General features: G+C 35.4%; 1 protein-coding gene across 19 annotated transcripts in view; it reads right to left on the reverse strand.

The window, feature by feature from the left end:
• Positions 1-8446: 8446 nt before the first annotated feature.
• ROBO2 (roundabout guidance receptor 2) overlaps positions 8447-24128 on the reverse strand; it is a 1699370-nt gene continuing 1683688 nt past the window's right edge. For 11 of the 19 annotated variants that reach the window (XM_067034909.1, XM_067034903.1, XM_067034902.1 and 8 more), the window contains 4 exons: positions 22775-22948; positions 16310-16582; positions 14305-14505; positions 8447-12332 (listed from right to left, as the gene is read on the reverse strand). In XM_067034909.1, coding sequence (XP_066891010.1) covers positions 12331-12332; positions 14305-14505; positions 16310-16582; positions 22775-22948 — 650 coding nt within the window. In that variant the 3' untranslated portion in view covers positions 8447-12330. The remainder of the gene's footprint in view (positions 12333-14304; positions 14506-16309; positions 16583-22774; positions 22949-24128) is intronic. The other 8 variants (XM_067034916.1, XM_067034911.1, XM_067034910.1 and 5 more) reach the window with 2 other exon arrangements.

The raw sequence follows: 24128 nt of genomic DNA on the forward strand, positions 1-24128 counted from the left end.
ACTAACTCTATCTTTTCTAAAATGTCTGATGATTCACATAAATCTGAAATATATCTATTTCCACTGGACTTTTCAGAATCTGTATAAAGCATGATTTCTTACAAAATAATTAACATCACAGATAGGTCTCCTTTGTCCACATCCTGAAGTGAAAAAAAATAATTTTGAACAAAGCTTTGAAACTCCATACAATTTTTCTCTTGAACAAATTTAATTAGAAAGAGTAGGTAGGATTTGGGCAAGATTATTCCAAAACTAATTACATTTATTTTGTTGCCAACTCATTCACTGCAACTACTCTGGAACTACTTACCCACTGGCAGCTTGTTAAGTTACATTAAGTCTGGGTTTTTTTGTTTTTTTGCGGTACGTGGGCCTCTCACTGTCGTGGCCCCTCCCGTTGCGGAGCACAGGCTCTGGACGCACAGGCTCAGCGGCCATGGCTCATGGGCCCAGCCGCTCCGCGGCATGTGGGATCCCCCCGGACCGGGGCACGAACCTGTGTCCCCTGCATCAGCAGGCGGACTCTCAACCACTGCGCCACCAGGGAAGCCCAAAGTCTGTATTTTTAAACCACTTCCTTTGGGGAATATCCTGTTTCTTGCACCCAAAAGCATTGACTAATACATAGGGGGTATTCTACTGAAATTTTTAAAATAAAATTACATATATATTTTTAAACTTACCCCTTGTTTTTCATATGAACCTTCACAATTTGGATCAACAATTAGGAAAAACTAAATGCATATCATTATTATTGTAAACAAGAAAATGAGAATTGAAATAGCAATCAGGTTAAAACCCGTTGCCTAATTTGTTCTGAGAACTTCCACTGAGCAGTCATTGCACTGAGAGATAAAATATTGCCTGTCATATCAGTAAACAAAGAATGTCACTGTCATCAGCCATCACATTGCAGCTGCCCCGATGGAGAGGCCTGAGGAAACTCAGGAAGGAAACAAAGAATGCCCACCATCTATCAGTCAATTCCCCCAATCCCACCCCCAAAGGTGTACCCTGAGGAGACTCAGACTGAGAAAGTGTTACCGACCAGGGTTCTGGGCCTTCCTTAATCAATAGAAATTGATAGAAGGGCAGACAAGATTCAGGCAGGGCTTTATTGGGGCTCCTGCTGCAGCAGGGGGGAGCAAAAACAAGTAAGAGTTTCCCTTGCTCCCTACCTGGGGGTATGAGCTGGTGCCTTATGTGGGGTGAGGGTAGGGGTGTGTCCAGGGCTCGGGCCAGAGGGGAGGCTTGGGTGTTTGCCCACCCCTCTGGTGGTGTTGAGTGCAGGGGACACGCGCAGTTCCCTGCTTTTGCTCCTAAAACCCTGTTTTTGCTCACAGCTCTTTAGAAGTGGCACTTGGGTTTTTGGTCTTTTTCTATCTTGTTATCCATAATTTGCCCCAACTGTTCATGTACACAGTTATTTTTAGTCCCTCATAGTTTCTTTTTATTGTTTTGCTCAAGGAGACGTTTGGCCAGGTGCAAGCAAAGGGTCCCAGGTCCCAGGTCCCAGGTCCCAGGTCCCAGCCTGTCTCAAAAGCTCAGTAAGATACTGGCCCCAGATAGCTGAGGTGCACATCAAAGGAATGACGTCAGCCCAGACTCTTGAATCTTCCCATACTTAGAACAACGCTCAGTTCCTTAACTTGAGGTTCTGGTTTTCTTTGATTAACAGTAATCCTTTGTTCTCACTACCTGGTGTTGTTGCAGAAACTCCTATATATTCTGGCTTCCTCCCACCCTTTCCCTTTGGAGCAGTTTTCGTAGGGTTACTTGAGATGCTGCCTAGCAGGCTTGAAGTCCCAAGAATGCAGAATAAAACATAACTCTCAACTTTTAGGTTGTGCATTATTGTTTTCTGTTGACAGTACTAAACAAAACCAGTGTGTATATCACACCCATCAACATCTATATGGAAAATCTAAGATTCACTGGTTTAATTGTTTCATGAGTATATCGGGTGACTTCTGGTGTGCTCAGCGGACTGCAGTACATACCACAGCATAGCTGAGTTTCTTTAGTTTCTCTTAGGAGAGCACATGCAGGAACCGTTTTATGCTCAAGGACAATTTCTTCCACATAATGCAACATTCAGGCATTTGCTAAATGCTTAAGATGATGCAAGCATCTTCTCACAGGAAAATATTGATTCTATTTGCTCCCTACGTGTATGTTGCTTAAGTGGATTGACCTCTCCAGGTACAAAATATTGGTCTACTGCCCACACTTTAACACTACCAATAAAATTGGCTTGGATAAGGTAATATTTACTATGACTTGAATCCTCAGCTTTTATAAAGGGTTTATATTAAAAAATGATCTATTTGAAAAATAGTTCTCTGACTTTTGCAAAGCTGCTGTTGAAGATAGTTCTACTGGCCTACCCACAATTTATACAAAAAAACCTCCTAGTAAATTTTTGCTTGCCTGAGGTTTTAGTAGAATAAATATGGTTGTCTCTTTAGAGGAATTTCATGTTATTTACTTTGACATAAAGAGGTACAATGATGTGTTATGTTTTGCTTCTCTTAAGCGGGTTTAAGCCCCAAACTTAACTGTTCAACAGGCATGTACCTAGTGGTTTCTGAACACATTTTTGCTGCCCTCTATTCTGTTTCCACTACTAATTAGCTTATTTTGTAATATGTTCAGACTTTAAGCTCTTAGATAGGGTATTTAGTCAAATAGAACGAATGCTTTTACATGAAAAGTCACAATACTATTTTACTTAATGTGGTAAAATAATTCAGTGGGTGCCAGTATAGTCAAATCAATTTAGCAGCCTTTCAATTTAGTGTTGGCGTCAGAAGCTGGAAGTTACAAATGGGGCATAAGACATGATGTTTCAGTGTTGCACATTTTTAAATAATTCACAATATTTTTTAAGAAACCCTCTCTCAAACCTCAAATGGTTGGGAAAATAAATATCCACATTTTCAAGGGAAAAAAATCATTTCTAATAGCACTAACTTTTAACATGGAAAACTTGAAATCCCTGAGGACAAGCTATAACTAGAGAAAGATATCAAATAAAGTGTTGAGCAGGTATAGTTTATGCCTGGAAAGCTAATCTAGCAAACTCACATTCAAGAGTATGTTGAACATTGCCCCTAAATCTCATAGCAACTTATTTTTGTCAGCAAATAGCTTAGTTTGCCATTTGTATGTGTGTGTTCACGAATGTGCGTGGGTTTTACAAAATTAAAGTTCTTGTGCATTTTAAAATTGTGGAGCCACTTTAGAAGAGATATGCAGGGAAAGGATGATTAATTATATTTTGCCACTTCATAATTATCCATACTGAGTCTTATGCTCTAATTATTTTTCATGTTTCTGAGCTTTTCTGTTGTTGGTTTTTAATAAAAGATAATCAACAACTCATTAGGATCCTGGGGGAAGACAGAATGGGAGGGAGGTAAGACAGGAGGACCAAGATCCATTTTTCCCTACCACGTTTTATTGCACACCATTATCTTTGTTTCAGTTCATCTGTTCTGTCCAGGATATAGTTTGATTTGTTTGTGCTTCTTTTGTGGTTGGTCCTCAGGCAGATTATTGTATCAGATTTCTCAGCCTTGTGTATTGTTCTTAATTTTCCCTAATGAAGTTCCTATTTGAGCCCTGGGGTCTGGTGTGGCTCTGCTGCATTCAACTGCACGTGTGTGGAAAGCTGCTCTGCCCCATTTGGGATTGTGTTCCTTGTAATTGGTCTCATTCTGCTTCTGCCTGGTATTTCCTGTTGTTGTTTACATGAAACTGCACACTTTCTAACTAGGAATACTCCACACTGTGTTATATTTATGATACTTATTTAGTTTGCAGATTTAGGCTTATATATCATTCTTTTTTGGGGGAAACTTATCACATGGATGGCAAATTTGGATACATAGAATTTAAAGGTAGAACTGAATTTTCCCATTTACAAAAGCACAAATCCCCTTTGAGGGTGAGATGTCCTTACCTCCCCAGAATGGAGAAAGAAGCATGTGCTTCTGCAGAGGGAAAGTGAAGCCCTCATTTAACTCCTTTGTTGAGGAGGAATAGAGACTCTCTGGGGCATTATTTGGTCTGGAAGGCCTGGCTTGACCGCTAGAGTCTGAGTCAGGTGCCCACCTTCCATACCTCACTATAACACTGCACACATTTATCATATCTTGGATTCCATCCTATGATGTTGGTTGGAAACGTTGGTTCAGTTCGCTGGTTCTCTCACGAGACTGCAGTTTCCTGTAGGCTGGAGACTGCATTGTGTCTGCTTCCTCTCCGCCAGGTTATGTTCTATCAATTCTTCCCATTTAAGGCCAAACTCAATCTGTTTTATCACCGAAGTCTCACTGACCATACCAGCTCTCAGTGATCTCTCCTACCTGTTAACTCCTGAAATGGATTTCTGCGACATTCAGTCTTATACTGTTTGCTTCACTTTCTACTTTTAATATAATGTTCATGCCTTCTATTGCTTTCGACTAGTTTATAATGAGATTGTATTATATATCATTGCCAGCCTCCCACGACATTGTGCCAAGCACAGTACTATGTATACAACGTTCGTTTATTCATTCTAAAACATTTGGTTATTCAAACAACAAAATATCCATTCCTTCACACATACGTATATATTATGATATATATGATGCACATGATATACATAAGTTTATGTGTACATGAGTGTATGTACACATATGTATAAATATAAATGTATATATAAAAATGAGTGTATGTGTACTACACACCAATAAAAATGCATATATATAAAAACATATATGCACATGAGTGTATATATACATACATATAAGTATAAATGCTTATATAATTTGTCCAGGAGAAACAGAGATTATCTAAAGCATTATTCAGTCTGGGATACTTGTCTTGAAGCCTATAGTCTTTGTTAGGTGCCCTTTTCCATACTCCGTGAGTGTATTCATCATATCTTAGATTCTACTGAATTGAAAATCATTTATATATGTATATGTGTGTGTGTATCCATATGTGTGTATCTTCTACTACATTTATTGGCTACAAAATAACACTTTAAGTGTTATAATTCATTTTATTTTTAATATTATTAAACAGATCCAAAATATCTTCCCTCTTGAGAGTCAATGATAAAAGCAGCTCTTATCATTATAAATTTTAACTTTTATGATAACTACTTAAATGATTTTAATAGGAATTGGATGATATTGGATATTTAACACACATATTTCTTTAAAATTATGCTTTATGTCATATGTTTATGAGTGTGTATTTTATACATTTTAGGTATAGTTGAAGTATACTTTAAATGCCAGGGAAATGCTAAGAAAAATTAGCATCATCAACATTAATGAAGACAGGGAGTTAATCTTTGGAGTATAATTACTTGCACAAAAATGCTTGCACATTTATTGAAAATGTTTTAATCCCTTTTCTAAAGCTGACTGCCACTTTCATCTTGTGTCTTTTTATCCAGGCTGCTTCCATTTACCTGTTTAATCTTTTTTATTAAACTAGCCATTGCCCGTAAGCAACTAATCTCAAATCATCTATGTTGAAGCATTTTAATCTATTGATTGCATTCATCTACCATTATTCAAAATTAATCAAGTACATTTAAGTCTCTACTCCCCCCATTTCACTTTAATTTCCCTTATAACATATCATCTTCTTTTACACTTAATGCCAGCAAAAGTTCATATAACGGTAATCCTCAATTTCTCTTTTATATTTTTATATTTACCCATTTCTGAGTACGTTGAAGTTCATCATTACTAATTAGCTGTTTTCCACATCCCACTGCAACTTTGCTCTCTATTGTCTTATTGACAAATTATAAGTTCTGTCCTTGTAAATTTTGTGTGATCCACTATTATTTTTAGCAATGTTCTATTTGAAGTAGAACCTAGTAATAATCAGACAGTACTCTTAAAAAATGAATAAACTATCCTTTTGTAAGAGTTGGGAGTTAGGGGAGAGGGAAGACAATGGAGCGTATTTTCGTGCTTTCGTTTTAGCCTAACGATTTGGAGATTTAACAATACACAAAAGAAATACGGAAAAGCTAAAGAACATATTGCAGCCTTACCTGTTGATCAAGTGCTCAACACTGATATCAATTAAGTACTTGAAACTCTATCAAAAAGGGGAGGATACATGCAATTTCTCACTACATATTTTTTCTCTATTATCTCTACAGAATACCTGCGATTCACATGTGTTTTTCTCATGACTTAATAATGACTTAAAAAAACCACAACAAGGCATGGCATGCATGCCTTGGGGGCCACTAATGTAGAGCCTAGGGACAGAATGAGGTATGTCAGCTTCTAGAAGAGTATTTCTCAAAGTGGGTTCACACAGTACTAGTCTTACAAGATGCTCCAGGACAAAGGATTTTATGTCAGATAAGATTTGAACAGATTTGAAAAGAAGTCAAGTAGTAAAGAAATCTCTACATATTCAACCATAGAATTTTCACTCCTTTATCTTCTTCTTTATTTTAAATATACCTATTAAAATTCCGTAGACTGTTTTGAGAAAAACTAGAATATTGGATAATGTGATGGGGCAAAGGGAAATTAATGAAACTAGTGCAGATTTTATTGCTTGTGAATTTTTTGGAAAGACTTGCTTCAGGCCTCTTTTCCCATCGTTCAACAACATTAATCAAAAAGATACTTTTCTAGAGATCAGGGCCAGACTTCACAGAAGATACTAATCTATTTATGAAGGCAAAATCCATTTCTGTTTTAAATACTCTGACTCTTTAATTCTTAGCATAATATCTCAATGCTTGCTTGCAAAAGGAATGCATAAGCAACAATGATTTTAAAAAACCTAGTTTGTCAGAAACAAATTATTCATAGATGTTCTCTAGAAAAACATTGTCTAAAAATTGACCAAAAAATGTTGTCTGCTACCCAGAAGCTGTATCCACCAAGGCATTTTACAGACAAAGGGTGATATGGTGCTGTGACCTAAGGGCAGTTACAAGGGCCTGCAAATTGGAGGCTGACCTGAGCCCAAGGTCATTGTATTTGAATTATAAAACAGAAATATCTTTCCTTTATTAATTACAAAGGTAACTGAATATATATATATATATATATATATATATATATATATATATATATATATATATTTCTTGTAGCTTGACAGCTGGAAGGAGAAAATGTGTTGACTAGAGGATGCAAAGGAAGTCACCTTTGTAGTTCTTTATAAATTAAATGCACAATCATACAAGTGTCTTGCATCTGTCACTTGGATTCTTGACAACTTTGCAACTCTTGTGTACCAGATTCCTTCTCTGGGCCTGAAGAAAATTCCTTCTGAGGGTGAAGACCAAAACAAAAGGCTAAATTCATCAAGGTGAAAGAGTCCTTGAGAGCTTTTGGAGATGGCATATAACCTCCCCACCTACCCCACGAATCCCAGCCCCGTCCCTGTGCCACCCTTAGCAAGTCTTTCCACTTGCCTTTTCTTTTGAATTCTTATGACAGTCTTCTGTTACTGCAGTTTTATTTCACATCTCTGCCATAAAGTGAAATTTAGCATGAACTCTCCCGATCGCTTCTTTGAAAGAGATAAAATACATTTTCACAAGTTGAGGACATTAAATATTATTTGTTGTTTAAATGCTTTCTTGTAACATTGATATATCTTTTCTCTAGCTCATGTACAATAGTTAAGAGAGAATAGTGAAAAAAAAGTAGAGCATAGTGTATCTTTAATAAACTTTTCTGGTAACTTTGCACTTCCGCCATTTGCAGGAGATTCCATGGTACACTCAGACTCAATACAGCAATGATTGTTTTGTAATTCCTCTACCATTTATCATACTGGTAACTGATATATTTTTTCTTTAAGCACATGTATTATATATTACCATTGTATTATATTAAGACAGCATTATTTGTAATTATTTTAATACTATTTTATTTTCTTATTATTAATCTAAATTAAACTCTGAAATGTATTGTCCACTTACCATGTATTTTAAAAAATACTTAGAGTTAAAGTTTCCTTTTTTTTCATTTTCCTGTTACTATGATTATTAATTTAAAGAGCTCAAAAATTCTTTTTATTTTTACGTAGCATCTGATCCTGTAATTATACTTAGTGAAAACGAATGAGCCAAGAAGTTTGTATTCTATCTATCTGAAGGCCTTTGTGTTATGGGGAAGATCAGATCTGTAAAGTAGTGCTGATGGAGTGTGATCTATAATTTCAAACGCTTTTAACATTTCATCAGTGACTTTTAGTCACTACTATAAGTCAATAGTATAAGTCAACACCAATTTCTATTAATCACCACCAACCCATAACCAAATGAGAAAATGATATTATCCATTTGGCCACAAAATATTAATGTAGAGTTCTGAAAGTGACAAAATGATCTGTTTTTGATTTGTCTACAAGCAAGTCTGTTTTACATAAATTGCTTTTTTACAGATTTGAAATGTGAATATATTTTATTTTTTTTCCCAGTGAGTACACAATACACAATTCTTTGACAATACTATTAATCAATTTTATGCCAATTTCTTTTCCGATCTAACAACATCAAATGAAACACATTAAGATTTTGGACACTGTTTGGTGACTTAAACAAACTACAGTTAAAAAAAAAGTACATCTATAAAACAAAGTATAAAAAGTCTACCCACGGCCACAAAATCCCTTATCTTGCAACACTTTAAAGTCACAATAAATGCTTTTGAAAATTATGAGATAAGAAAAAATTTAACTTCATTAGTAAAAATTATGGTGTTTCATTTGAAGTACATATTGTAGAGAAGCAAAATAAAAGTAACTTCACCTCTAAGATAATGTGGAAAGACATGTTGCTTTACACCAATTCTTGTCATGTAATTCTATAAATACAATATACAGAAGCATATGAACAAATCAGTGAATGTTACAGTTCTGCATATCTTTAATACTGACACACAATCACTTTCCAGTGGAGAAACCACAGTTAAGAGCTCATTGGTATTATAATTATGTTGTCAATGGACAATTACATAACGTTGTTGAATAGAAATTTGGAGGTGTTCTATTAAACTCATACAAACTTTCAACTCAAATCCCATTGAAGGTATATTTAAATAGCCAGAGAATTAGACTATGACATAGAACACCATTTAATGTTTTGTTACAGAGAAAGTCAACTTGCAATAATGCTTTTACTTCCCTTTGGTTACAGGATATCTTAAATGTTGGTCTGGATTTTCCTATATTCTCTTTTGAACTGGATTCAAATCCCGTGAAGAAATAATTGTTTTCATGCCCCCGTACTATCCCACCTTACTTTAAATACAGCATGGGGAAAATTTGGAGAAGGGGTAGGGCGACTCTGCTTGCATACACTGAAGCACACCTGAGTTGGAGCGCTGCTTCGGCCATGGCCCCAGTGCAGACCTTGCATGTTAAGAATGGAGCTGTGCTTGTGTTGGGCGTGACTGCATAGCAGCACTGCCAGTGAGTGCAAGATAGGATTATATTCTCTCCCACCCAGGCTTCCTTCTGACAGCTTATGCAGGTTTCTGTTTAGACCCGCACAAGAGTGAGCTCTGTGAATTTCCACATTCATCTAACTGGCTTCAAAAATGAAAAAATTCATGGTAGCTCTCAGGATACTCTCTGCCTTATCCTTATTGGAAGTTTTTTACATACAGCAAGTTGACAAAGGCTTTTGACTTTCGGTAGTGTTCCCGAATTCATGTGAATTGTCACGGTATTTTTTCTTGCTTTATATCTATGGAGGAGGATACTTTGGGTGCAATATTAGACCGAAATCAATTAATTTAAAACTAGACTTAACAGAGGATGTGAACTATTGTAAAAGAACATTCCAAGTAACCATAAGGCCTGATATAATCTAACCAAAACAGTTAATTTTTACGCACTGAAAACAATCAGGAAGGTATGATGCTGTGCCCTGCATTACTCCAGAAGTCACCTGCATACACATACTCTGTTTTTGAAGTCTTAGTTTATTAGTCACATACACCTGCCAGTTACCAGGGGTAAAAGTTTATGTGTAATATGCGTAATGAATTAAAGTTTTAGGCTAAACTGGGTTATAGAGGAGCATAAAGAGGAAAGAAAAACAAACAAAACTTTGCTTTTAAATAGAAAGAGGTGAAGTAGGGAACTGAATAAATAAAGAATTAAATTCCTCACATCTTAGAGCTGTGAATAAGTATGTATTCATTCTTCACAGAAACTTCTCATCTTCCCCAGTCTCTCTGTCCCAGAGAAATCAAACTGCATTAAAATTCAGGCACTGACGGTGGAAAGTTGATAAAGGGATTAGTAAGTGGGTCTCAGAATTTTTTTTCTCTTCTATGAAGAAATGAACTACATGGGACCAAGAAGATGTTGGTCCCATAAAGAACATTATGTTCCTCTACTCTTGCCTGTGTTGATGCAGTCTCGGGGAATAAAACAGATGGAAACGTGTAACTATGTCCTTCCTTTGCTATAACAACATGACACACAATTGGTGACTGAGCCAATAATACACGGAGTATGAATTGTCATTCAAACTGGCCCCATATTTTAGAACTGATCCTAATCATTACAATTGAATATTTTTCATAGTACCAACTACTGAACACATCATAGAAAAAACATGAGAAAGTATAACTAGAAATAGAATTTACAACTGTGTAGGCAGTACATGGAAAAATGTCACAAGTGGGAATTTCAGGAAAGTTTGGGAAATTCAGGAAATTTCTCTTCTACTTGACTGATTGACTCTACATGTACAGTAGCTAACATATATTTCAAAGTCATATTCATTTGGACGATACCTGACTGATGTTCAGGAACTTCTTGTTCTCAAGGTCGTGTAAACAAATGAGGCAGGACACTGTTATTAATGTCCACTTACGAGGTTTGGTTTATTTAAAAAGTGTATAAACATGCATTTTTCTTCTTTAAAATTTTTCTTTTCGATTTACTCATTCAAAATGGGTCAAACATATTTTAGTTGGTAGCCAATTTTTGAGAATGTACCATAAAATATTTATTCCAATAACTCTACTTACTGTGAACTGAACATACTCTGAGCACTGCTTTTTAAGCACTTACAATTTGCCTATATATTTGGTGGCATAACTTCACTTCTTAATCAAATAAAACACAAAATTGTATATAGACTGCATTATTTTTAAAAAGTCATGAATTTAAGTGATGCAGCTCTATCCTCTAGTGTGTACTGTACATGTATTAGAAAGATGAAACAAGATATTGCAATAGAGTTTTTGTATTTGGAAGCAGCTCGAGTATGTCCTAATAATAAATTGCCTCTTTAACTATTTGCTAGATACTCTAGAGTTCACTTTGTTTCCTTGGGGAACTTCATATTATATTCTGACTTAATGAGTTGGAGAGATTAGTTATGGTAATTCAGAAAATGCTTTTTTAAAAAAACCTGTAATATAAATACAGCTCTTGTGAAACACCTTAATTTCCTTTTGCTTGTTGTAGCTCTCAGATGGGTCAATTACAATGACAGGTAAAGTTGATTCTAAATATAACATTAATTTCTTTTTTTTAAGCAAGTTTAGTACATCATTGCTACCTGTATTTTTTAATGCCTATTCAGTCTTAAGACTTCAACTTCCTTCTTTTGACCCCTGCTTTTGTCAATAGTAAAAGCCACCTTTCTGCTTTTTTTTTATTGACTCAGTCGCTGATGTTCCAAGAAGACTTCGCCAACACCACTGTTCCTTTGCATCTTTCCTATTTCTACACCCCAACTGAAAACCCCCTAATGTGATTGGTTACAACCAGCATTATCCAACCTAGCTTACAGTACAGAAACTCCCTTCACATTCAGTCTTTTTCTTCATGTCACGAGGAGTAGAGATTTGTGCTTATCACCAAATAAAATTGCAGTGCAAAATTTAAACATAAAAGTTACACAATTAAAAGTTAATATATGGCACCACAGCCTATTAATTCACATATAGTACAACAGACCAATAAGAACAGACAATAATATGAACAGAGCTAAAAAGAGTGAGCTTGCATAGCAATGCACGAAAGAAATTATATACAGAGGAAAATCCTTTTCTTCCTGGAGGGCGAGCTTTGTTTTCTTTCTTTTTTTATATACTCCTGACAAGAAAGAGTTAAGGTGGGTGGTGTACTTAAGAGAAGAACACAAGTAAAATATCTGTGGGATATGTGTGGCTGTGTGTCTTTACATTGCATTTACAGTTCTTTTAATAGTACATAAATAGAAATTGTTCATTGCACTGTTTAGTGTCATCACTTCCATGAGTTCAGACCTGATGGTCCTTCAGAGCAGCTTTGCATGTCTCCTCTCAGTTACTCTATAAAGAGATTTAAAAAAAATCAGAAATAAGTTTGCGTTAAAAGTATTCTTTATCTTGATCAGCATAGCAAAAAGCAAAGCAAACAGATAATAGATGAAGACAACGTTTTGGATTTTGTGAGGTTTTTGAATTTTAAAAATTATACTTATGGAAAGTGAAAGAAAAAAAACTAAAATTTGGAGACAAAATCCGAGTAGATCATTTTTGCACTTCTTATGAGTCTATAATTACTCCAATATAATAGTTAAAGAAAAATCCAAGTAGTCCTGAATCAAATGAAAAATTCTAAGCATATCTTAATCAGATTATTAATAGACAACAGTAATGATAACTTCCATTAATAAAGAAATTTACAGTTTTGTGGGTTTTTTTTGCGGTACGCGGGCCTCTTACTGTTGTGGCCTCTCCCATTGAGGAGCGCAGGCTCAGCGGCCATGGCTCACGGGCCTATGCGTTTGGCGGCATGTGGGATCTTCCCGGACCGGGGCACGAACCTGTGTCCCCTGCATCGTCAGATGGACTCTCAACCACTGCGCCACCAGGGAAGCCCAAGAAATTTACAGTTTTGAAAGTACTTTCACTTTCATTATATCATGGCATCCCCCAATCTGTGATGTGAGCATAAGAGTAATACGATGTTTTAGATAAGGAAGTAGAGAAATTAAGATGGTAGTTTACTTTCTCTTCTCACATAACCAGTAAAAGTTGACAAGATTGGAATTCAGGGCTATTCCTTCAGATAAACTGAATTCACAGAAGCGGTTGAAAATATTCAGCAAGTATAATTCTGACACTGGATAGTGAAATTAGTAACTTTCATGATGAAATTAACACAAAGACTTCAATGTTTTTTTACTGTGTGTGACATATTGTGACATCCTACCTTTCTCTAGTATTTTCTACTTGGAAAGTAGTTTAGTTATATTAACTACCAATGACAGTTCTTTATCAAAAGAGACATTTATTTATATGTTATTATAATTCAAGTATTAAAATTAACTAAAAATAAGATCGACCTTTCAAGGTTGACTGCCTACATTTAAAAAAATAACTAAATGAAGAGCAACTAAGGAATGAGGAATTCCCAAGGAGTTTCTTTAAAACTACCAAAGGGCCAACATTTCCTTATTAAATAAGAAAGAAAAGGCAAAGAAAACTACAACAAGAACTATATTCAATTAATTTGTAAGTATTAAAATTAATTGCCTAAATTATGCAATTTTTGCACAGAATAATTCAAACGAAAGAGAAAAATGTTTATTTGATGTAAATAGCAATGGTCTTCATTATAACCAAACCTACTCAAAATCATAATCTTTTTTCTCATAGTAAAGCAAGCTTTCTACAATGTTGACATTTGTTTATTGTGGCAATGTCATTGTAGGGGTTCACGTCATGCTACCCCGAAATGTGGTCCTTGGCATATTGAATACCTTAAGGCGAGGGAGTTTGGAAAAAAATAGCAGAAACAGAGAGGTCACTGTGACCTCTCCCACCTCATCCTTCCCTGAAGGATCATAAAAACTCCTATGTGGCAGGTACCCACCCTGTAGTACCAGGAGGAAGATATCCTTGTCACCAGAGATGGGGAATTTGGGGCTGAGAAATCTGTACAAACAAAACTTGTTAAACTAATCCTTATCCTCTCAGTTACCTCTTCACCATTTACTACCCCTAGCCCAAACCTCTGTCTTACCAAATTTAAACGCATTTATTGTTTCTTTGTCTAAAGGACTGAAAAGCTTCCTGCTCTGGTCACTTTGAGTCTTCATTCTCTTGTGAAGGCTCCATGTTCATGTAAAACTTCAATAAGATTTGTATGCTTTTTTCCTGTTTATCTCATCAGTTTGGTTTTCAGACCCAGTCAGAGATCCTAAGAGGGTCAAGGAAAACTTTTTTCTGCCTTACATTATTAACCCAATCGTCTTTCTAAATCACCATAGCCTTTTAAACGTCCTAAAGCACTTACATAATTCACCTGTAAACTGTCCTTGACTATTTGAGCCCATATATCCTATGTCAAGAAGGTCGCTGGCATTGCGCTGGTGGCTTCCCCTCAATGCCTCTGCTTTCCTAGGTCCAGTGGATCCCTTAGAAGAAGCCGTTCCTGATGAGCTGTGACCCCCTGGAGATGGGAAACTGGGCTTGCTGTAGGGCACCAAGGTCTCCTCTGAAAAAAGAAACACAAAAGGTTGAGTTGAACAGCAATGTGGAGGCAAAACAAACTTAACTTTAAATACTAAGCTCAAGCTAGGCTATTTTATGATTCCACTCTTCAGTAAAATTGAAAATAAGAGTTTAATAAGGCCCAAAGAGTAAAGGAATTTCTATGTGTAAGCAACATTTCCTACAATAGGAACTGAGGCAGGATTAAATTAAAAGAAATCTTGGGATAAGTATCCAATGTTATATATTATTTGCAAAATTTAAACTCAGTTTAAAAGATATTTGCATACAATAACCATATTGTTTAACTAAAGCATTTCTGAGAATAATTTCTGGGTTCAAAGAGGCTGCAATTTACTTTTTTCATTAAGAAGGAAGGAGCATGGTTTTTGTTTCAGTTTAAATTATGGCAACATTCTCTCAATCAACTTAGATAAAGAAGTATATATCAGTGTAATAAACTAAGCTTTTAAAATTTCTATTACTTCTTTGGATAGAAATACATTATTTGAAAAGCTGCGTATTTCCTTAAAAGAAAAAGAGAAACTCATTCATTTTAATAAATAATGTCCATATTCTTTTTATGTACCATCTCTCTAAAAATAATTCATGATGTGCATTACTAAATACTTAACACTGAAATAACTTTTTTCTTTCTCTCTTTTTTTGCTTTCTTTCTTTCTTCACCCGCCCCGCCTTCTCTCCACCTTTCTGTTTTTTCTTTCTTTCTAGGTATGGGTTATTATTACTGTGATTAGATGACTAAAAAAAAGTGCTGACTGAATTTAGTATTTCTCTTTTTAGATAGTCTTTAATGACCAAGGTCACGTGATTTTTCTCTCACAACCTTAATGGTGTAAGCATCCTAAATGTTCCACTAAATCTAGATACTAATATTGTCATCTTTTGGCTTTTTTATAACTGTATTTTCTAAAACCTTAAGCACCAAGTTGTGACAAAATATAATTATTGAAAATGCATGAGTAGAGGCTATATCCAGAAAAGACTGAGTCCGAATGAATAAAATAATGTGTAAGGAAACTCTTTCAATTGTGTGTGTGTGTGTGTGTGTGTATGTGTGTGTGTTTATGTTTTAATACTCAATGAATCCTGAAATAAGAAGAGATGTTCTAGAAAATCCATTTCTGTAAGTGGCTCAACATCCCCCTACCAAAAAAAATCCAACCACAAACCATGAAACTTATTTTGTGACATTTCCAGGAAGTTTGAGTTATAAACAAAAACATTTCTCATTGAAGTGTTATCAACTAAATTTAATCCGTGGGAGCAAGTGCAGGCTCCAGTTTAACCTTTTCTAATATGAGAATTCTGTGATTGCCTATTTATTTGCAACTTTGTTATTTCCATTAATTTACCTACTTGACTGAAGCGAGTTCTCCTCTCAAAATGACTAGTTACTTCAGCCAAAATGAACAAAAGGTTGAAGGCAGAGATTCAACTGACACTAAAGATGAAATTTAGTGGTCTAAAAGGACTCAGTACAAACATTAAAAGGCAAAAGAAACAAACAAACGAAAAATCAAATGGTCTCTTGAGCACTGCAGATGAAGCCTGGAGGTCTCTTGAGCTCAAAGACCCTATGCAGAGGTAAACTTGAGGTACAACCCTCACTGAACTGACTCAGCCTTAAGGGATGTGCTCCTGATCTCTGCTGCGGAATTCCAACTTCAATTAGTGATTGAAAGCAAACGCATTTCAGATGCCCTTAAACAACTGGCATTTCCAAGATACCTGGTAGAAAAAATAATGTAAAAGTCCACACTTTCTTGGGACTGTGCAGAACACACCTGGTCCAACACCTTGTTTGTGGAGGGCTTTCCGCATGTCTTCCTGGCGTTCTGTGGAGTTTATCCATTCCTGGGTTTGTCGCTGCCACTCTAGGGATGTTTTAGCTGGACCATCCAAAGAGCTCTTTGTGTCTTCTAAGTTGGATGCTTGCTGTCTCTCCAGAGAGCTTCCTTTTCTCTCTGTTGAGTTTTCCACGTTACCAGCCTGCTGGCTCGGGCCTATTTGCTGCCTTAAACCCTGACCGGGAGGGGGATCTGGTGGTGGTGGAAGATCTAAAAATTTTGAATAATGTTTAGAATGGACTAAAATGTAATGAAAAGTACAGGTTTTAATTCAAGATGAAGAAAAAACCCTTGCCCTCCTACACGTATCACCTATGCGAAATGAATTAGGGGGAGGAAAAGGTCAGTTATTTATATCTAAAATGCACATTATTGATCTCTTTGCTATCTTTTGATCACAGTGTCTTTGAAATCAAATCAACTGGCTTTATCCAACTATTGTACATAGAGAGTGTTTTCAATTGCACATTGAGGCTGATGTTCAAGGTATAAAGAGCAGTTTATGGTTTCTCCATCTTTAATCCATTGTCCACTGCCACCTCCCCAAAGTAGAAATACCAAGACACAAAATGAATAGAAATTCTAGCAGCTGTGTTAATAAAAGGCCCTGGGAGTAATAAAAGCTGCCCTGCCAATCTCCATAGGAAATGTTGCCCTTGGGAAATTAAGAACTGTATGCCGTATCATATACAGCATATGACTGCCCTTATCCATGTGCGTGGCACATTTAGCAACAGTCAAAGGGTTAAGCTAACATTTATTAAATGCAATTAACATTCTGCCTGACAACCAATTCTGGCTGTTCGTTTCATGAGTTAGCTAATGAGTTACAACTCATATATTATAATCTTCCAATGTATTAATTTTAATAAGTAATAACCAATGTTCAGAGTTTAGATAGAATATGCTTCATGGTGCTAGAGTAGACAATGCATCATGAAAATTTGAGATGTAGTGGAATAGATAATTTTTCATAAAAGCTCTTTATATTAAATATCAGATATGAAAAAATTAAAAGTTCAAAGACTCAGCTAATTTTTCATTTTTCTTTTATTAGCTTTTCATTCCACGACACTTTTATATTTTGAATGTCTTTAGTTGTGAAATCATAGTCCCTTCTTTCATATTTCTTTAAGTATTATAGTTCTATTATATAATTTATACTATTATACTAGTCCTGAAATTACTTTATGGAAGATTTTGAAATCTTCTAAACATTCTAACGTTCTTTTGGATTATTTTCTTCTCATTTTTCTGGAATGCTGTTGCAAACTTCTTTGTTCATCCTTAAAGTATCAGTAATTATGTTATTTGTTCACAAAGATCAAATATCATGGACAATATAAATACTTATATCATCAATAGAGGATACTGTATATAACATAGGTAATTATTTCCCATGCCATTTTAGTAATGATGCACTTGTTTCTAATAATACTGTTCATGAAATTTAAAAGGGGAAAGTATAAATTTCTTGTGTACAAAACATAATTTATTTAAGGAAGGCTAAGTTGCTCCTTTTAAAGACTTTATTAAGAAGCTGCATACTCTCCTTTATGAACAAAATAATTCTGTCCTCCATTGAACCAACAATGCAAATCTCCTCCGTATCTGCTTCAGGAGTTCCCACATTGGAGCAACATTCCCAGTTCTTATGTATGTCTTCTTGTTAGATTATTAATCACTAATTATTGAAGGGAACAGATTTTCTATCTGGGAGAATAAAGTTGCAATTGGAACATTTCTTCCAAAATGAAGAGCTAATCCAATACTGAGAAAACTGTTGACTAATCCACCAATGAGTTTGGTATTTTCTTTATATTCAACACCGACTCCCTTCAGTTTGTATTGTTATAAATGTAAATTAATTATTTCATTTGAGTAATTGGACTTAAGACTGCCAGTTGGGGGGAAATTATTATATTTGCTTCTAAAATGACATATCTTGTCACCGATTTTTATTCTCCATCAGAGCAGCTTAATTTTTAAAATGGCCAAAATGGCATCTGCTTATGCTAGCTAAAATTCTGATTACTATTTAATTTAACCTGAAATTATATGGCTACGTAATGAAGTAATATCCTTGGAGTTTGTATAGTCTAAGAAGAAAGAACATTGAAAGCACATTGAAATAAACAAATTGGAAAAAAGATGAGATTAAGAATGGCTGTGGAAAAAATAAAAGTATGTAATCAAATATGTTTACTTAAATTAAATTTATTATTCATTTCTCTGTTGATTCATTTCAACTAAATCAATTCACTAAAGAGTCTCTGGCTGGCCTATTGAGGATTTGCTATTGTCAGGCACACAACAGTTCAATGACATATGTGCCATTATTATACTCTTTTTTTTAGGTAAGAGAAAAAGGCATAAAGAAATTAAGTATCTCCAGCCTGGGTCTCTCCTTCCATGAACTCCAGACTCATCTAACTAAATCCATACTGGAGAGTTTAGCTTTGATGTTTAGAAAGTATCTCAAGTTTAACACATGAAATCTGAGCTCTAGATCTTCCTCCACAAACTATACTTCCTCTCTAGCTTTCCTCATCTCAATTACTACAAGTTGGCCATAACTTTGGAGTAATTATTGGCTTCCCTGCTTTACAGCCTTTATTAATTTCATTAACAAACCCTGTGGGCTCTGCCTCCAAACTATACTCAGAATTCAACACTTCTCATTGCTTCCACTGATTCTAGCTTGACATGAACCTCTAGCATCTATTCCCTACATTACGTCCACAATTTCCCATGTGGTTTCTGTGATTCCACATAGAAGCACATTCAGTCTATCTCAACTTAACATCTAGAATGACTTGTTTTTTAATAAAAATATAAGGAAAATCCTGTTACTCCTCTGCCTTAAACACACACACACTCACACACACACGTACATACCATCAGTGGTTTCCCACTCAGAGTAAAGAGCCAATGTCCTTACAGAAACTTAAAGGTCCTATAGAACGCTGGTCCTCACTTACTTGTCTGACTTCAGTCTATTTTGTTGCTCTCTCTGCTTCAGTCACACTGCTCCTCCTCCTTTTTATCAAATATTTCAGGATTGCACTTGCTGTTCTCATTTCCTGGAATGACTTTTCCTCAGATATCATCATTGCTCTCTCCCTTGTAATCTTCCAGTCTTTTCTCAATGTCGTCATCTTGGTAAGTCCTTCCCTGAGCAATCTAGTTTAAAACTTCCCCCACTTCTATATTTCTCAACTTCTTTCCTATGTTTTTTTTTTTCCTCCATGACACAACCATCTTGTATACTTTTATTTTTCACTTATATATTGGTCTTTATCTATCTTCTCTCACTAGAATGTAAGCTACAGGAGGGCAGGGAATTTTGTCTGTACAGTTCCTATTGTGCCTGTCATTTGGTATGAGCTTAATAAATATTTGAATGAATAGTTTAATGAATAAAGAAATTTGCTCAGTGGTCAAAGCTAGTCCATGGTAGAGCTGGAAAAGAGCCCCTTCTCTGAATAGACAGTAGGGTGGGGGGAGGACAGGCTGGAAGGAGATGGGAAAAAAGGCTGACAGAGAACTACCTCTCTGCCTCCTTTGTTTAGCATTGGTCAACGTATTTGCTTTAAATGATATTCTTTGGCTTATGCAAATGCAATAGATGATTTGAACTGAACAATGCCTGCTTAGGTGAGACTTTATCCAACAGAGAAGAACATTCCTTAACATGTGTGTGAGTTTTTGCATAGTCTTTGAGACAGAGACTGAGGTTGCTTACCACTCCCAATTCCTCTACTGGCCACAAGGGAAGATTACTTTCCCACTCCAGTAGTTAGTTTGATGCCATGTGACAGAGTTCTTGTCAATGAAGGAGGCATGTACCACTTTCAGGACTAGCCATAGAACCTTGCAAATAATCACCTACGTTCTGTCTTCCCCTCACTCAGAAACTGTCAAGGTCCCATCTTAGAAATAATGGTGTCTCAATATTTAAGAAGCATAAATCTTTACACTGCAACTTAGAGGAGAGTCACCTGACTTTTATAAATCACTGTGTCCATGAGAAATAAATGCTTACTGTGCTAAGGCACTGAGGGGATAGAAGCTGTTTGGTATAGCAGCTAGCAATAATTACTCTGATTAATGTACTCATAAAACACTGTTCTAAAATCTATAATGCAAAAATTTTACGGTAAAACGTCTATACATTAAGTGCTACTAAATAGCGACCTTCCTCAAAAGAACAGTTTGATTTTATATACAAATATTATAAATTTATTACTGATGCATGGATTCATACCATTCAAAAGCTACGACATATACATCTGTGGTAAAATAACAAAATCCTTAAGGATAATCTGTAGAGTGCTATCCAAAATAAATGTCCTTATATCATAACTAAAATGTCTTTGGATCAAACACTTGGAAAGACATGTGAGCCAAAATTTGCTTTGCAATATCACCACTTCCAAAATGTATCTACTAATAGCACCTAATCCATAACCTTTTTTGGAATGCCAGTAAATTTGAAATGTTAGGAAACTATTCGTTTTTTAGAAATATAAGCAATATATTGATCATGCTTTAAACTAGGAGGTAGCTTGTTTTAAATAGACATTCTGAAGAAAGCAAGGAAAGTGTTTTAGGAAGAAAGAAAAGAGCTCTCTATTTTGCTGATTTATATTTTATATCTTCCACATATTCTGGACATGATCTTCAAACATTTTGGAAAAGCCACAAAAAACCCATATTGTCCCTGGATTTTTTTCCTCTCTCCATGACATTCATATCAGGAAAATTACACAAAATTATTAATGCTGAGATTTGTAACTAGAATATCAGTGAGAGTAGTCCTTTTTATTTAGAGGGAACAAGATCAATGTTTCAAGTGCTCAACTAATCTTTAGATCATCTGAGGCAGAAAGGAGGTAATAAGCATTTTTGCTCCCCACAGGATATCCACTTACAGAGAATCAAAATCTTGATTGTACCCTCACCCTTGCATTCCATAGAAACACTTTCCAATGGGGACAAAGTAAGCAGGAAAGATAAGTAAAACTGAAGGCTTTTAGACCAAGTTATTTTGGCTGTTAAAATCTTCTAAGCATTATAAAATGACAAGAGAAAGCACAACGGTGGCTGCCAGCTAAGGACCTACCCCCAAACCAATAAAGAACAAATACTTCTTTCCCAACTAAGCCTCATTCTGTCCTATAACGATAAGTCTAAGAGACTGAGATGAGTGCGCAGAACTCAGTAGCTTCTCAAGGCTGACTGCGCATTAGATTCTCCCATGGAGCTTTAAAAATACTCGCGACTGGTTTTCACCCCAGAACAATTAAATCAGAATCTCCAGGGTATATTTTTAAAGTTCCCAGATGGTTCTAATGTGCAGCTTGGCTAGGTTCATCTTTTTGATGTTTAGTAGTACTATCTCAGGAAAAAGTGTATGTGCTTGCAGGAGATAGGGCAGAGAAGGGGGAAGAAATTTACCTTTGGGTCTGACATTATATTGGGCTTTTTACATATATTATCTTACATATTCCTGAGGATAAAACTTCAGGATAAATACTTTTATTCCTATATTTAAACATATGAGGATTAAGTTGAATATAGAGCTGATGAACTGCTCATTATTGAAAAAGGATATCGTCCAATAATATTTTGTTTCCTGAAACTAGCAGTATTTAAGCAAACACTCAAAGACTGGATGCTATACATAAATAAAAGAATTGAAATAAATCAGCAAGCTATGGCCCATGGGCCAAATTAAGCCATTGCCTGTTTTGTCAATAAAGTTTTATTAGAAATCAGTCACACCCATTCATTTACATTTTTTCTATAGCTTCACAGACACTACAATTGAGTAGTGTTGAGTAGTCTTGACAGACACTGTTTGGCTTGCTAAAGCCAAAAATATTTACTATCTGGACTTTTCAGAAAAAGTTTACTGATCCATCAGCCAGATGATCTATAGCATATTTTTAGCCCTGGAATTCATGAAACTAAAAAATTACTAAATTGGAAATCACTACACGGTCTTTTTCAAAAGTGAAATACCATCTAAGATATCTTAATTCAATTTCAAAAATGATCCAACAACATGGCAACTGCAATGCTACTTATGTTTCCTTCCTTAATCTTAAAAAGGAATGTTCACTAAAAAGCACTAATGGAAAATGCCAGAACAGCAGAAAAATCCACATTGCAAAGCAGTATGGCCTGTATTTCTTGGGGCTGGATAATGTAGAAATAATTCCAGATAGTTAAAAAACAAAAGAGGGTGTTTTATTGAAACAAGACCACATTGCCAGGTGTTCAGCCTGGTTATATAACAAGGCAATGCCTAATCTACCATAGCTTCTTCAATCTAAGTTAATGATTGCACAGAGCATGGCTTTTCAGTTAGGAGACGAGAGAAGGAAACAAACCTACCATCTGTCATTCCTTCCCTTCGGTGAGGCAATGCTGGTTGTGGGTCCACTCGCCCTCCCTTGTGTTTTTTAGTGGGCCGAGGCCTCTGACTTTGACTCATGGCTGCACTGGTGTTACTGTCAGTAGAAAATGGGCTGGTTGGTCGAGGTCTTTGAGAGGAGGTAAAGGCTTTGCCTAAAAAGTAAACAAAGGGAATGAGGTATAGAGAATGTTATTATAAGACCTTGATTTTGTCTTGTCTTTTTGCTCTAAGACTAGGCTCTAAACCTGCCTGGAGATGACATTTGAAGATACAAAATACTGGTGCATCTCCATAGAAAAAAAATATGCCCTGCTGCATTTAGTTTGTCCAATTTTTATAAACAACATACTACCCACTGAAAAAATTTAAACAAATGAATATGAAACAAAACCACTAACCAAAAACTCAATATTCCTTGATTATATTTTTATTTAACCTTGACAATCTTAGTAATATTTTCATAGATATAGGCAAATTCATGAAGCTTTTACTCCTTAAAATTAAAGAAGCTATTTCTAAAGTGAATTATGTACTGTCTTATCTGTTTAATCAGATTTCACCCTTGGAACCTTACAAACTCTCTGTGAGCACAGAAAAATGTCCTGTAGTAATTACATTTGAAATTTTACATGAAAGGTCTGCTCAGATACATATATTTAATTGACCTTACCACCCATACACATACACGATGAATTCTACCTCTCTTAGCAGAAACTCAATAACATTAGTGTATAGTATAGGATAGATAGCAGGTTAAAATCACCTTGTATATCCAAAGTGCAGTAGATGTTTTCTGATGAATAGCATTGTATCTGAGCAGACTCCAAATTCTCATTGAAAAATGAAATGTGCTATGTCCTTTTCTTGTAGTTAAGTGTACATATGCAGGGAAATATATTCTGGCAAAAGGTAAGCTAATAAATTTTCAACATCTTACGACTTTAATAACATGTTTAGTATGGTATGAGAGGGATGGTTCATGTACATGTATTTATCCTCTATTGCATGTTTTCATTTCACTCAAAATTACTGTATATAGTTACATTTTAAGTCAATGTGACATGATATTGCTTAAAGCTTTATTAGCTATTAGCATACATGCAAGAAATGTACTTGTGCCTTCTAATTTATTAGTTTCCTGGCACTTTCTCACTGTTCTGCTTATAGCTATGCCACAAAAAGCACTAAGGCAACATAAAGTTTCTGACTTATGCCTTAGAAAGCAAGAAAATTCAAATAACCATTATATTACAACATATTTTAGTTCAGATGCTATATGAAAAATAAACCTCTGCAATGCTTGGAAAATCTTCTTTACTTTGAAGATACCTA

This window comes from Kogia breviceps, chromosome 5 (genome assembly GCF_026419965.1).
Source record: "Kogia breviceps isolate mKogBre1 chromosome 5, mKogBre1 haplotype 1, whole genome shotgun sequence".
In the NCBI taxonomy this organism is placed as follows: domain Eukaryota; kingdom Metazoa; phylum Chordata; class Mammalia; order Artiodactyla; family Physeteridae; genus Kogia; species Kogia breviceps.